Consider the following 15,680-nt stretch of genomic DNA (forward strand, 5'->3'; position numbering starts at 1 on the left):
GCACACGGCCTTCCAAGAAGGTTAGCTGTTCTTTTGCTTCGTTTCCTCGGAACTGTGGGAGGGGTAGAAATGTCGTCGGTCACGGGCCCAGCGGTGTTCTTGGACAGAGTGTGCGCTGGCCAGACCCCAAGTGGGGAAAGAAACGGAGGCTCAGGGAGGCTGAGTCCCTGCTCTCCGCCACACAGCCCTCACCCTCACACCTCAGCCCACCTGCCTCCTCCTCTGGAGGGAGCCCAAAGTCAGCTGGGAGGTCCCGGCCCTCCAGATGCACGCTCCTGGTTTCTGTTGCTCATAAATGCCCCCAGCCTCCCTCGCTCACCTGCTTGTTTGCCTGTGTGACAGAGCCGGGGGACGTGGAGGCGCCCACCCCCGAACAAGTGGAGAAACTGAAGGAGGTGGTGGCCTTCCCGGAGGACTGCAAGGGCAGCGAGCACCTGGCTGTGCTGGCCTTCCTCTACCTGTACCTGTCCATCTGCCGGAAGCAGAGGTGCGTGCAGCCTCTGGGGAGAGCCAGTCGCTTCCTTTCACATGCAGGGCACCCGAGGACAGTGGGAGTGAGTTAGTCCGTGGCAGAGCTGGGAGCCAACATCCGTTCATCTTCACGTCAGCACTTAGGCTCCTCACCACCACCCACCACCCCCCGCAAAGCCAAATGCCATGCCTGCACCCTGGTATGGTTTCCCTCGAAGCCCCTTCGCCCCACCTCGCCCTGACTCCAGGGAAGCTCGATGTTGGGCACAGTGAGGGGTGTGTCTGCCTCACCCCTTCCCATTCCATCTGAGGGTGCTGGCCTCTGGCCAGCCCACTCCTCGAGGGTGTCTGATCTGTTGAGGGAGGGTCACCCCGGTGAGAGGGAGCATGGGCCCCCAACCCCACGCACCCCTGAGTTCTTCTGGACTGTCTCAGCTTCCTGCTCAGTGACACAGAGGCCAGCCCCATGAGATTCAGTGAGGCCCTGTGTATAGAGCTCAGAGCCTGGCCCGTGCGCTGGTAAGAAGGTTAGCTGTCCCCTAGTTTAATGTCATCAGAACGATCGGAGGGACACACGTGTTATCTGTCACAGGCCTGGCAGAGTTCTTGGGTGGAGTGTGTTCCCTGTCCCCAAAGGGGGGACCTCAGCCCCAGCAGACTTCATGGAGGACAGACCGCTGGCCCAGGCTGTCTGAGGCAGGACTTCCATCCCTGCCTGAGGAGCCCAGTTCAGAGTCTCCCAGGAGGGGTGTGTTCCATATAGGATGCCCTATTTGGAAATTAGGAAGCGTGCCTAAGTGAGATTACAGACTAGGGTGTATGCCAGATCTCAGGCAGGGGAACAGACACACTTCAGAGGCAGTGACTGCAAATGGTCTTGTACCCAAGAGCAGTGCTGTGTCCCGCCGTGGGGCAGGGGAGAGACGTCGTGGGACCACAGTTGTCGTGTGCTGCAGTCCGACAGCAGTGGAGCCAGAGCAGGCGCTGGGGCTGAGAGACGGCCAGAGAGGGAGGGACTGCCGTGGTAGGGGTCGGGGGCGGAACTTCACAGAGGCAGTGGCATCTGAGAAGGTTCTCGAAGTCTAGGTGGACGTTTTCCGGAGGTAAAGCAGTACAGGGTTATTCCCAGCAGAGGGGCTCACCTGTGCCACGGGCGGGACTGTGGGGCATGTTCAGGGAACAGGAAGGAGTTTCAAGCAAGAGGTCTGTGGTTGGCAAGGCCCTTTCCAGGAGCAAGTTGGAGACTGTAGTGATTTAGGTAAATCCAATGCTGGGTTTCTGGTCGTCTGCTTCACCATGAGTCTCTGCCAATAGGGGGGTTGAGAAAGCACCCACAGGGCAGAAACCGAGGCCAATTGCTTCCAGGCAGGCCGGAGGTCATGACCACTGTTTCAAGAGAGGCATGCTATCCGTCATGGTCGCAGATCAATGTGTATGAGTTGTTGAATGGAAAAAAATCTATGCCCGGTCAACTTCTACCCAAATGGCAACCAAGTTTTAAAGAGCAGAGAGAGAGAGACTCATCCTCGGTACCCTGCTGTGTTTCAGGACCCTGCCAAGCCTGGATGTGTCCGTGTGGTCAGAGCTGCCCACCGGGGCGGGCCTGGGCTCCAGCGCAGCCTATGCAGTGTGTCTGGCCGCTGCCCTGCTGACCGCCTGTGAGCAGATCCCCAACCCGCTGCGGGACGGCGAACACGCCAGCAGGTAATTGCACGCCTCCCACTGCCCTCCCTGGACCCGGGACCCACACAAGTGGGAGGGGATGCCACAGAAGGTTGCCACCAGAGTTCAGTTCATCCACGCACCCAGAATGCACTTCTACACGCGTCCTGTGATCAGTGCATGACTGCAGACAAGTTCTCTCAGTAATATACTCGTCTTAGTCTCCTTAAACCAAGAAGTCACTGCCCTGGGGTTGGCTCTGACCCATCCTATCCCTCTAGGACAGAGTAGGACTACCTCCCACCCCACCCCTGTGGGTTTATAAGACAGAAAATCTTTACAGGAGCAGAAAGCCTGCCTCGCCTTTAAGGTGACCAGGCGTCCCGCTTTTGGTGGGACAGTCCCGATTTTTAACAATCTGTCCTGCGTCCTGCGGCATTTTTTTAAAGTCCCGATTTTTAGAAAGAATGCACGACAAGCTAGGGAACTGTGAGAGAACCAAATTTTTAATCAAGAACCACCCCCCTTCCCCCCAGTCAATGGTGTCCCGCTTTACCAATGTTAAAATCTGGTCACCTTACTCTAAGGGTTCAAACTGCTGACATTGCGGTCAGCAGCCCGTTGCAGTGTAAGCCACCGCACCACCAGGGCTTTAAAAAGAAAAGGTCTTATCAGAACAGTGGCTCCTCACATTGATCCTGCGTGCTTCTGGCACCGTTAGAACAAGCCTCTGACCCGGCAGCGGCATTGACAGCACTAACTTCATCCGAGTGTCCAGTTCCACCGGGAACATCTCATCTCACCCGGGGTCCAGAATGTGTCCAGTATCTTCAACCATTCTGGGTAACCCCAGAAATAATTCAGGAGTTTGGTCAAGCGCTTCAGCAGCCTGAGGCTAAAGTTTTAAAGAATTATTTTAAAGTGTTTTTCCAGTGGGCAAAGCTGTAAGGCCTGGATTTCCCTGTGCCCACCTCATGATCAATCAAGAATTCCAGCTAATCACTTAGATTTAGAAAGATGCGGTTTATGCGTGCCATTCACATCGGTCTTTTAAACATTGCTTTTACTGTATATGTATTGGGATTTTACAGTAAAATGGCTATGATCTTTCATAAGTTTAGGCACAGGACGAGAGAAGTGACCTGCGTGCCCATTCAAATTATTTTCTGTGAAAATGCTGTTAAGAGAAATAGCAAAGTTACCTTAGAACCCTCATTTTCATTTTATTTTTTTAATTAGAAACTTTAGGTCAAGTCTTTTATAAAGGCCATACCAGTGGGGAGAAAGTGCCTTTTTTTTTTTTTAATTGCTGAATTTAAAGCGTTTGAGATGTTAGATTTCCTTTTACATGTGCCAATGCAAAGCATGGGGTAGATACAACAGTCAGAACTAATTGTTTGTGGAGGGTCATGACCTTTCCCTAAATTGCTTCAGTGCCAATGGGTATTCTACCAAAAAGGATGATTGCATCAATGAACGATGAATTGAAAAGTAGGGTTTAATTGCAGGTTGATGTGCCACATTTTTTTATCTAAAAATAAGTAAATGTTATGTAGTCAGATCTGAAAACACACACACACACACACACATACACACACACACACACACACACACACACACACACACACACACTGCCTTGTGTTTGACAGAGTAGAACTGCTCCGTAGGATTTTCTTGGCTTTCATCTTGAGGGAAGAAGATGGCCCAGCCTGCTTCCTCTGCTGTGCCCCTGGGTGGGTTTGAACTCCCAGCCTTGTACTTACCAGCTGAGCACAAACCACCGGCACCACTCAAAGCCGTTTGTACCAGGAGTCCCAGGAAGCAGCTCTCTGCAATGAGGGCCCTTCTTTCTCCTGGAACACCCTTGGGCCTCGTCCATGGCAGCAGTAGAACCTCCCCTCCGCCCAGACTCCCTCTGGGTGAGCCTGTGAGGCAAGGGAGCTGCTCAGGACAGAGGTGGCGTCAGATCATTTCCATCACTTGGGCAGCGCTGATTGAGAACCACCCCACCCCCCACGGCCCCCAGGCACAGAGGTCACGCTGTTGTCCCAGGCTGAGTGGAAGCAATCCCAGAATCCCTCACGATGGGCCTGTCTGACCTGGAGACCAGCTACGCCGCCCATTGTCTGTGTCTCAGACTGTGCTGGGTGCCCACGGGCACTGCCCCGGAGTCTCCTTCCCTTGGCCTGAAATTGCTGTGGCACAAGCGTTGGTCTGCTAACCGCAAGCTCCCGCGGTTCAAACCCAGCAGCTGCTCTGTGAGAGAAAGATGAGGCTGTCTGCTCTCATGAAGATTTACATATAAGGTCCTATGAGTTGGAACTGACTTGATAACATGGGGTTTAGACTTGGCTTTGTGGGGTGCCTAGCTAGAGTTTCTGTCGCCAGTGATCAAGGAGCTTCTCACAGGCCCAACTCCCTGTGTTCTCGGGACAGCCACAGCGACCCAGAGTAGGGACAGGGAGAGGGGTCTGTCCTATCACTCGCTGGTCCCGGTGGCTCTGTGACCCTAGCACGGTGCTCTGGCAGCGTGAATGTACCAGCAGCGGGCCGTGCAGGAGAGTCAAGGTTGCATCTAACACGCCCAGAATTATTCAGCTCACGGCCATCAAGTCCAGTCTGGCTCATGGCGACCCTGTGGACAGAGTAGACCTGCCTTGGAGGCTTTCAGAGCCTGTAAATCTTTACAGGAGCAGAGAGCCTCCTCTCGAGCGAGCAGGCGGTCAGATGAGATCTGGGATCTGCAAAGCCCAGCAGTCCAGTTGCAGAGGGAGGAAGGCCCAAGTCAACCCAACCCACTGCGGTCCAGTCAGCTCCGCCTCCCTCGTGCCGGCCCCACCCCCACCCCCGGTACAGAGCAGAACTGCCCTGGTGCCCTCCTCTCGCTCTCTTCTGTTGACTCTGCTTAACCTCAGAGAGACCCTGTGGGCCCAGGGGGTGATTTTGCTTCTGAGTCCATGGCCCCAAACCCCTTTGCCTCTCAGGCTCCCCCAAGTACAGCCAGGGACTCCTGTCTACCCGCCTCCAAGATGCATTTGTGTGTTTTGTTTTCCACAGATGGGCCACAGAGGATTTGGAGTTCATTAACAAGTGGGCCTTCCAGGGGGAGAGGGTGATCCACGGGAACCCCTCCGGAGTGGACAATGCTGTCAGTACCTGGGGTATGTGCTGCCTGCCCCCCAGACTCTCTAGCCAGTGTTTCAGCCCTGCCATGGGGTCTTGGCCACTGAGACAAGGAGAGAAGTGCAGGCTCCGTTGGGGGGTTAGGAGGAGCTCTAACACACCCCCACCAAGACCAAATGGGGGTGGGTGCGAGGACCGGGAGTCTGTGGTTCGATGGGCCCTGAGCGGGACCGTCTGGAAAGCGGCAGACTCATCGCTGCGGGGTGGAGTTAGCATGTTGCCATTCAGTAAGGTGGAGGTTGCTAAATGCTCCCCTGGGCAGCACAGGGCCCATCTGCTCAGAGCAGGGAGCGGGGAGTATGGCTCAGGAGCCCCAGTCCTGTCCCAAGCAGCCTGGGGGACACTGGAATGCTGTCTTGGCCTGATGGCCCCCTGTGAACGAAGCTGAGGGCAGTTTGTGTTGTTCAGCCTGTGCCCAGATGGGGTGGCGCTCCAACCCCAGCCCAGACTCCAGCCTGTTCCTCCCCGCCGCTCTAAACCCACTGTTTTGCCCATAGGAGGAGCGCTCCGATACCAGCGAGGACAGATGACACCGTTAAAGAGGTAATTCCTGGGTGGGGCATCACACAGGGCAGTTGTCCCAGGCTCTCGATGCCCCAAGGTGACCCTCACAAAGGGACCCCGGGTGACAATGGCTTTTCTGTTCTCCAGTTCCACTCTTACATTGTCAGGAATGAGAGGGCGGAATCATGCGTGCCTGCGCCATCCCCACCCCCCACCCCCAACACACACCTCCAGAAACTAGCTGGCTGTTCTCCCAGACTCTTGGCTGCTTGTCCATCTGCCACACATCCATCCATCTTCTACCCATCCATCCATCCATCCATCCATCCATCCATCCATCCATCCATCCATCCATCCATCCTCCTGTCCACCCACTCTGCTGTCTAGTCATGTCCTGAGCAGGAGTTGCTCTGTCCTGGGCCGAGAGAGATTGAAGACCAGCCTCAGGCCCTTAGAGCTCAGTGTACAGTGGTGTGTGTGTGTGTGTGTGTGTGTGTGTGGCGGGGGTTGGGGGTTGTCCCAGGACACTGTGTCACCTCAGTGGGCCTTCCCAGGGCTGTGAGGGTCCCAAGCCCCACCTTCAACCCCATCTTAAGCTAGCACAGTGTTCCAGCTGGGCAGAGCACCCCCATTCACGGCTCCGCACCCACCCTGTGCTGGCTCGGTGACCTGCCGGGAGCCTCCCCTGTCTTTCCTGAAGCTCACTTACCACCAGACCCTCTCAGCTTGGCGTTAGTGAAGCCCAAGGCTGGAGAGTTCTTTATGGAAAAGGCTGCCCTGGGGCACGGGTCAAGGCACCCTGGCTTCTGCCCACTGGGTAGCACTGCTCCCTCCTCCAGACGTTGACAGGTCTCCCTGGAGGGCAGGGCTGGTCCTGGCTGAGCACTGGAAAAGCTTCCTGGCTGTGCGTGGGGACGTGGGCTCTGCCGGCCCACAGAATCCACACGCAGCCAGAATAGGAGTGTGTGGAGGATGGAGGCGGCTGTGTCTGGGCCCGGCCTGCTGAGTCCGCCTCTCGGCCTGATCCTCAGAGAGGTGCCTGAGGGGTGATCCCAGAGTGCAGATCAGGGGGGCCTTCAGGGAGGCTGCAGCCCGAGCCGCCCAATCCTGCCCCCTCGTGTTTTCTGGGAGCTGCTGGTATCCTGAGCCCTATTTTGGGCCCCAAGGAGGGGAAATAAAAACGTGGCCGGGGCATCCTTTGGGGAGCCAGGTGTGGACAGGAGGGCAGGCCAGCAGGCTCAAAGCCTCAGGGGTGGGAGGTGGGGGGTTCTGAGCAGCGGGCTGGGGTTGGCAGGCCTGTCGGGGGAGCCCAGCATCTCCACCTGCCAGCCAGGTGGCTGTGGGTGAGCCACGCCTCACGTAGCTAAGGGGATTCAGGAGCGCACGTGGGCTGACCGTCACATTGCGGCCCTACGGTGGGGCTCCACAGGGAGCGCAGCTGCAGCCCGCTGTCCTGCAGCTCAGTTGCAGGATGAGGCAGCACAGCCGTCAACGGCTGTCGGCATGGCAGGAGGGCCGGTCCTCCCGGGGGAGGGACACTAACACATTCCGAGTGAGGAGGGGGCTTCAGCGAGCTCAGTGAAAACGGGAACTGAAGGAAAATGGAATTTCCCCACGATCTCTGTGAAGCACCCTTCCTATTTTCTTACAGCCCCGGGGACTGGCTCTTGCCCTCGGCCCTGGTGGGGAGGCCCTGGTGCTCAGGCTCCATGGCACTTCTCCCCCAAACGGCCCCATTTGGATTCGCGTTGGTGTCTTTTTGTCTCCTTTTATCATTCAGAAGGGATGCAGGTCTAGAACAAAGACAGACATCTCTTCCCCTGGTATAAACCACGGATCGAAAAAACAAAACAAAAAGCAAGCCGCGGCCATCACTCATAGCTGCCCTGCTCAGGGTTTCCAGGGCTGTCGATTGTTACCGGAGTCGACGGCCTCATCTTTCTCCCTCTGATTGGCTAGCAGTGCAGTGCATCTTCACGTTACACCAGAACACCGAACCCAATGCACTGCCATCCAGTCGATGCCAACTCAGAGCGACCCTCTTGCACAGGGCAGGACTGCCCCTGTGGGTTTCGGAACTGCTGACCTTGCAGTGAGTAGCTCAACACGTCACCACTACGCCACTCCTAGGTATAACTAGGTATAACTACGCCACTCCTAGGTAAATGGAGGGGGCAGCTGGTTGTCTGAACAAAGGTCAGGGCCGCAGTGTGCTGGCGCTGGAGGAGCCCTGGCCAGGTGTAGTCCTAGGAGAGGGAGCAGTGGAGAGTCGGGCAGACTAGCTATGCACTGATAGGGCCCAGCCCCCGAGGTGCTTGCCCAATGCTGTGGGAGCCCTGGGGTTGTGGGGGGACTGCTGGCAGAGGACTTGTCTAAGCGAGGTGGAGACCCCCGGCTCAGGCCTGTCCCTTGCTGACGGCAAGGTTCGGAGCAGCATGACCTTGGAGATGTGCTGCAGGTGCCACCTTGAGCAGATGGCGCGTCTTCTGGGCGTGTGGCCCGCAGACCACGTGGGCTTCCCCACGAGGAAGTAGAGCAGGATGGGGCGTCCAGAATGCTGCCTTCAGGAGAACAGCCTGTCTTTGGAGGGAAGAAAAGAAAACCGAACGGAACGTTTATCTTTTGTAAAGTTTGAGGGGAAAACAAAGGGTCTGGCCTCCAGGCGGGATCAATATCAATTTCATGGGCTCCTGGGCGGGGAGATGAAGCCAGCTCTGGGCTCGACAGCCCTGAACCATGAAGAGAAAAGGGCATAGGGGTCCCTGGGTCGGGTAGCTCCAGCGGTCTCAGGTCAGAGTTCACTCCCAAAGGCAGGCTGGGGAGATGGGAGGTGGTGACTGGAGTCCCCAAACACAGCCACAGGGTCACACTGCCAGAGGCTGGGGACAGGATAGGACCGATGGCAGTATGTGGCACCTCCCCTGGGCCAGGCGTGTGGCTCCGTCCAGGCAGCGCCCTGCCCTCCTGCTTGCCTCCAGATTACGCCACTTTGGCATCCTCCCCACACCATGCTCCCCTGCCCTCCATCCTGAATCACGCTGGGCCTGCCCTCTCCACTTGTCCTTGTGCTGCAGCTGCCAGCTCTGCTGCCTCCCGACTGTCCCCTGCCGGCAGACACCATGTCCTCCCATGTGCCCTGCTCTGGGATCATCACCCAGCCCCGCTTCTCCGGGGGCTGTGCTCCTTCACATGTGCCGACACATAGTAGGTGTGCAGTTAGAAGCGAATGACTGACTAAAGAGTTGAGGAAAAGCGCCCAGGACCCCAGGACCTGAAGCGGAAGGGGGTGCTGCTGGAGAGGCACACTTGCTGGGCTTTCCCCCCACCTGCACCCCCAGCTACCTGGAGCAGGGAGGGCTGCTGTCCAGGGCTTCCCCAGGCCCTGCCAGTTCCTCCTGCAGGAGGGTCGCTATGGACCGTGCTCTTCTCCCCTGGCAGGCCCCCGGCTTTGAAGATCTTGTTGACCAACACCCAAGTGCCCCGCAGCACCAAGGCTCTCGTGGCCAACGTCAGGAGCAGGCTGATCAAGGTGCTCCTCCCACAGCTCCAGGGCGGCCACAGCAGTCAAACTGGATGGACGGGCTGGAGCGGGGGAAGGTTTGCAGGTGGGGTGGGGGGGGAGCAGTGGCCCAGGGACTTGAGCAGGTGATAATCGACCCCAGCCAGGAGGTGGGACAGGGACACTCCTGAAAGGACAGTGATCTGGCTGGACTGTGCCTCTGCTCCCAAGGATGCTGGGCTGGGCAGAGAGCTGGTGGGAAGTAGAGAGGACCTGAGAGGACAGGGATAGGGTGGGGTCCTCCCCCCGCCCCCCACCCGTCGCTGAGCCTCACAGGACCTTCCTTCCTCCCTCTGCAGTTCCCCAAGATCGTGGCCCCTCTCCTCGACTCAATGGACGCCATCTCCCTGGAGTGCGAGCGGGTGCTGGGGGAGACAACGGAGGCAGGCCTGGCCCCGGAGCAGTACCGCATGCTCGAAGTAAGGCTCAGGGCCCCCAGGAGCCTGTGAGCCGAGTCTGGGAGGGCGCATGCAGGACAGGGCCTGGCTCAGAGGAAGTGCAGCAAGGGGCCGTGAGCACGCTGGGTCAGGTGGGCCATGGGGCCATGCTGAGGCATGACTTCCCCACCCCTGCGGGTTTTGCTCTCTACATCTCCTTATTCATCCCACGCTTCTTCCTCAGCGCCCCGCTTTGGTCAGAGGTGTCCTCAGATTGTCCTCTCTGCCCTGTGACCGCCATCGCCACCATTTGCATAATTCCACTGGCGAGCATGGAGATGCAGGCTGGCTTTGGCCAGGGTCCGAATCCTGGCTCTGGGCCCTGCCAGCCTCTTTGGGTGGCCCAAGAGGGCAGCGAGATCCTGATGGGCCACCCACCCACTCAGTAACCAGGGGCATGGGCCCATGAGTGTGGACTATCATAGCAAAGCCCACAGGGGGCGCCCTTTAGAGACCTGGGAGACAGGCAGCTCTGAGCTAACTGATGTGGCCATGTGGCTGGCGTTGCGGAGGGCTGGGCAGGTGGCCTCCAGCTGGCCTAAACCCCCACTGCCCCCTACTCTGTCACAGCCTGCCACAGTCCTGTGCCTCCCTGTCCCCCGTTGGCATGGGTGTCTGCCGCCCCTGCATTGAGTGGGAGCTGCTTCTATGCATCCCGCTTCACACATGGTGGGTCAGCGCAGCCTTCCAGCAGCGTACCTGGGAGGCAGACCGCTGCCCCATCTGACAGATGTGAAAACAGAGGCTGAGGGAAAGAGGCGCCTTTCTACTTCAGTGAGGGGCTGAGCCAGGGTCAGGTGGATGCGTTTATGTAGCCCCTTCTTCAGGAGCCCTGGTGGTCTAGTGGGTTATACATTGGGCTGCTAACTGCAAGGTCAGTAGTTTGAAAGCACCCACCGCTCCTCGGGTGAAAGATGAGGCTGTCTTCCCCTGTAAAGAATTATAGTCTCAACAACCCACAGGGGCAGATCGACCCTGTTCTATAGGTCCGCAATGAGTCAGCATCATTGACTTGAGAGCAGTGACCTTGTTTGTTTGTTTTTTAAAATTCAGCTTCAGGAGCCCTTGCATCATAGTGAGTAGTGAGTGCATCTGCCAGTGGCGTGAACCCACCGTTACTCAGCAGGAAAAAGATGAGGCTGTCTACACCGACAGAGTTGTAGACTTGAAAACCCACAGGGGTATTTCTACCCTGACCTGGAGGGCTACTGGGAGTCGGCATTGCCTCGATGGCAGTGGTCTGCGGCTTACTGGGTGAATCTTTAATGAGCTCCTGCCCCTGCGTGTTTGCCCTCCTCCTCCCTGCTGGCTGCCTCCGGTCTGGCCGTGCCTGCCTGCCTCTCAGCTCCATCACAGAGAAAGGCTGCACAGTGCTGGAAATGATCGGTGGCAAGAGGACTGCAGGGACTGTGTGTGTGTGTGTGTGTGTGTGTGTGTGTGTGTGTACCCAGCCAGCCGTTCTCCTGTGACCTGCCACCTGAGTCTTGACAGATTTTGGCTCTGAATATGACAGGTGTCTGGAAGCTGCCTTGGCGGTATGACACCTGGCACTCAGGCGCGGAGCGAGGCCCCGGGAGGCTTTCGCTCCCTTGCAGCCCACAGGGCTGGTGACAGGCACCGAGCCATCACACCTGTCTGCTCCTAAGTGTTGGGGCCTGTGAGGCCGGGTGGCGGGGGAGGGTGGCTTCAGGTATGGCCGGACCCAGGAACTGACATGATGTGGTTGGAATTGTTCCCCACCTTCCATGTACTCTCCGGCCATGTGGCGAGGTGGACTCTGGTAGCCTGCGCCCAAAGTCAAAGAGTTTTTAGCAGTTTCAGGGTCAAGGGGCAGCGAAAGCCACAGTGGGAGGGGGAGGAGTCCTCACTGGTGTAGCTGAAGCCCCATACTCCCTCCCTTCCCATACACTGGGGAGGCCTGGAGTCCAGACAGGGGGGACTTTTGCCAGAAGTGGGGGTGGTGTGCGAGTGGTCACGGCCGGGCGCTGTCCAGGCCGTGGGCCCAAGTAAGCAGTGCCTCTCTCCCCCAGGAACTGATTGACATGAACCAGCACCACCTGAATGCCCTTGGGGTGGGCCACACCTCACTGGACCAGCTGTGCCAGGTGACCAGGGCCCAGGGACTGCACAGCAAGCTCACTGGAGCGGGCGGCGGCGGCTGTGGCATCACACTCCTCAGACCAGGTACCCACCTGGGCACGGGCAAGGGCATGGCCATGAGGGGTGGGCATGGAAGAGGCTTCTCCATGCCCCCTGCGCTGCTGCATGGGCCTTGGATGCATTAGCGCTCTGGTCTAATGGGTACCTACCCGCATGGTCAGTGGTTCGAACCCACCAGCCCCCCAGTGGCGAGGTTATTTGCTCCTGTAAAGATTGACAGCCTCGGAGACTCAGGAGGCAGTTCTTCTCTGCCCTCGAGAGTCCCTGGCAGTTGGAATGGGCCCCAGGGTTGGCTTTGGGTCTCTGGGCCTTTGTTCCATCCTCAGGAAAACACGGACAGTGGGCCCTGGCTCACGAAGAGAGCACTGCAGTTTGAGAACTTTGTGTAGAGCTGGCCTTGCGGTCAGGGCTTGTTTCTGGTGGACACTCCCCCCCCACACTTCCCCCACTGCCTCCTAGTCTACCAGCCAACCCACACCAGGGTAATAGACGTGACAAGGTCAGCGCCAACTGGCTGACACACTGGGGTGTCTGTCACGCGGCTGACTTTGCTGTGAAGGCAAGTGGTGTGGGTTCCTCCCAAGAGCCCGGGAGGGGCTCTTGGTCATGTTCCACCACCAGGCCATCACAGCTGCCCTTCAGACCAGCGCTGGCCCACCATCCAAAATGCCAGAATGCTAAACCCACTGCCCTTGGCTGATCTCGACCCATAGCCGCCCTGGTCAGGATGGGTCTGGGTGACTCTAGTGTAAACTCTGTGTGTGTATATTTTCATGCCCCCACCCCCCATGTGGACACCTGAGTGGCATTCATTGTGTGCCTCACCCTTGACCACCTCCAAATTGCCCCCTTACCAGAAACTTCCCGTCCCCTCAGCAGCTGGCTTCTTGCCACTGCCTGCGCGCCCAGTAGACCCACTCCCATAATCCCTGCCGTGGAGTCACACGATACTCATCTTCTTGTGACTAACATGTCACGCAGCATGGTGTTTGCCGAGCCCTCTGTGCAGTGGCACGTGTGGGGCTGGCTGATAGGCCATGGTTAGTGTGCCCTCCAGGCCTCTGTTGACGGGCGCTGGAGTTGTCCCAGGAACACTGGTGGCCGAGACTCTGTGAACATGCCTGCTCCCGTCCCATCTGTGGCGCTGCTGTCCACGCACCCCTTCCAAGGCTGCCTTTGTAATGCCCCCACCATAGTGCACTGGGCCCGGCTCCAAGTTGTCGGCACGCTTAGTCAGGCCTCCCTCTCCGAGTCCTGTGGTTGGCCAGTTTTAAAGACTCCTAGCTGGCCTGGTGGGTCTGGGGCCTGTGCTGTGAACTGCCCTTCCTCAAGCCCCCAAGGGAGGGTGCACCACACAGAGCGGCTGCAGACACCCAGGTGTGCTGCTGGTGGGGTGGGGACCACAGATGGGCAGAGCCTGGCAGGCAGGCCGGCAGGTAAGCCATCGCCTTTGCCCTGCATGGGGAGGAGCGCTCTCTGCAGGAGGCTGGCACTGGGTGGCTCGGGGTGACCTGCTCTCTTTCTCCCGCAGATGTGGGGCAGCCAACGGTGGAGGTCACCAAGCAGGCCCTGGCCGGCTGTGGGTTTGACTGCTGGGAGACCAGCATCGGTGCCCCGGGCGTCTCCATCCACCAGGCCGCCTCCCTGGATACCGCCATCAGGCAAGCCCTGAACGGCTTGTGAGACAAGCCATGCCACTGCAGCCACCCTCCACCCCTGGCCAGAGGCCTCTTCCTGGGTCCTGGGTGCAGGAGTCAGCTGATGGGCACACCAGCTTGTGGCTGAGCCCACAGTGGGCCGTCACCAGGGAGTTTCAACATGCCCTTGGGTGAGTCAGCAGTGGGGCTCTGAGACATGAGACCTGAGCTGGAGGAGCTGCTTGGCCAACCGCCCAGGGGCACCAAGAGGCCCGTCCACTATGGGCCTCTGCCTTCACCTTCACCTTCGCCTTCAGGGTTCCAGCCACGTTAGGTGGAAGCTTGGGTGCAGGCTGTCTGGGGTCTGCAGCAGCGTGCCTTATCTGTCCTCTGTCCTCCCAGGACTTGCCCTGGGTGACCCCTGCCTCCTGGACCTCCAGGGCACTACAATCTGTTCTGAGTGCTCAGCACCATGTGACTGTCCCCCCACCCCTACCAACTGGACCTCTGGAGGTGACCTTGCCCACTTGTCTCTGCTCATGGTGGGTGCGAGGGTTCGAGGGTTTTGGTGAGGGCAAGACCGATCTGTGATTTCCTCCAACCTGCCCTGGAGTGGTGGCGGGAAAGGGGCGAAGGGCCCTGGAGGGCCAGCCAGTGTGTCCCTCCACGTCCAGGAGGAAGGCCGAGGAGCTGCAGACCACAGGCCAGCCCCTGTGCCCTCTGCAGCCCCTTCTCCTAGGAGCTGAAGGAAATAAAAGGGTAATGTCACTTGGCTTCGTGTTTGAGAAAGGTTTTTGCAGGTGGCTCCCTCGCAGCATGATGGTGTTAGGCTCCCCGTTCTTCCAGCGCCCCATCCACACATGGACGCTAGCCAGCCGTGGACACACACGAACATGCCTTCCCTTTGAAGGGCACATAGCCCGGCAGGCCCTGCTCACAGCCCAGAGTCCAGCACCTCCCTGGTCCTGTCTGAACGTTATATCACCATGAACTTGGCTCTTTCTGAAATGGCAGAAGCTCCAAAGGCCCGCTCCTTCAGTGCACTGCCAGCAGATGCTCCAGCAGCAAATGGCCGGGCGCAGAGCCAGGCTCCGGGCAAGGATGCTGGGATCTAACTGGGCCCTGTGCACGCCTCCCCTTTACCACTAGGGGGCAGCGGCGTTTTCCCCAGCATCTTCCTAGGGAGGTTGGGCCAAGCAGGGCTAAGAACAGCTATCCAGCCCCAGTGCCCAACCTCCCTCTGGCCTCTGCCCTGGGGTTGCTGCCAGGAACACAACGTGTGGAGAGGGTGTTAGCAGTCACTAACTAGTGCAAATGGCCCCGGCCTCACTGGTGGGGTCCCCTATACCTCAAAGCACAAATCACGCATTAAACAAAAAGATTTGCATCAGACACCAGGCAATACATCATCTCTTTGGATCTCTCTCCCAACACTAGAAGGCCAGTGCTAGACTTCTCCCCATTGTATTGACCAGGAAACAGAGGTTCAGCGAGGTTGAGTAAGTTGTCTGGAGCCGAACAGGTAAACCAGCATCTCAACATCAGTGTCTCCCAAAGCAGGTGATGCGATCGTCCCTTGGGGGCACTGGAATAATCCAGAGGGGCTGCAAAAGCAGATACCTACACTTGATCTTGGGTTGGGGGCTATAGGTCAAAGGTTTTTAACTGCCAGGGAGCACTGAGTCTTTTTTTCTTTTCTGGAACGGAGGCGGTAGGCCAAGTAGGTTTGGGACCCTATGCCCTACATGCTATCGCCTAGCACAGCCCAGCTCAAAGCGCCTTGACACAGCGTCTCTTGCTTCAGGGACCCGGTGGTATATTGGTTATGTGTTGGGCCGCTAACCCCAAGGTCAGCAGCTTGACGCCAACAGCCACTCTGGGGAGAAAGATGAAGCTTTCTAATCTGATAAAGAGTCCCAGACCCGGAGCCCACACCCAGACCCAGTTCTCCCTGCCTTACAGGGTCACTGTGAGTTGGAATCGACCCAATGGGAGAGAGCTCGGTTGGTTCTTTGTCAGCATCCAGGCTCCGGTTCCGTCTTTCCTCTGGATTCGGATGTGCTTGGT

General features: G+C 58.1%; 1 protein-coding gene across 1 annotated transcript in view; it reads left to right on the top strand.

The window, feature by feature from the left end:
* The window catches only part of MVK (mevalonate kinase), a 17,097-nt gene extending 2,712 nt beyond the window's left edge, over positions 1 to 14,385 (top strand). The window contains exons 2-9 of the mRNA XM_045296826.1: positions 343 to 487; positions 2,020 to 2,175; positions 5,191 to 5,294; positions 5,814 to 5,859; positions 9,259 to 9,349; positions 9,679 to 9,798; positions 11,847 to 12,000; positions 13,508 to 14,385. Of these exons, the coding sequence (XP_045152761.1) occupies positions 343 to 487; positions 2,020 to 2,175; positions 5,191 to 5,294; positions 5,814 to 5,859; positions 9,259 to 9,349; positions 9,679 to 9,798; positions 11,847 to 12,000; positions 13,508 to 13,659 (968 nt within the window). The 3' untranslated portion in view covers positions 13,660 to 14,385. The remainder of the gene's footprint in view (positions 1 to 342; positions 488 to 2,019; positions 2,176 to 5,190; positions 5,295 to 5,813; positions 5,860 to 9,258; positions 9,350 to 9,678; positions 9,799 to 11,846; positions 12,001 to 13,507) is intronic.
* Positions 14,386 to 15,680: the final 1,295 nt, after the last annotated feature.

Source organism: Echinops telfairi, unplaced genomic scaffold (genome assembly GCF_000313985.2).
Source record: "Echinops telfairi isolate 266 unplaced genomic scaffold, ASM31398v2 ScPeMD7_7412;HRSCAF=8450, whole genome shotgun sequence".
In the NCBI taxonomy this organism is placed as follows: domain Eukaryota; kingdom Metazoa; phylum Chordata; class Mammalia; order Afrosoricida; family Tenrecidae; genus Echinops; species Echinops telfairi.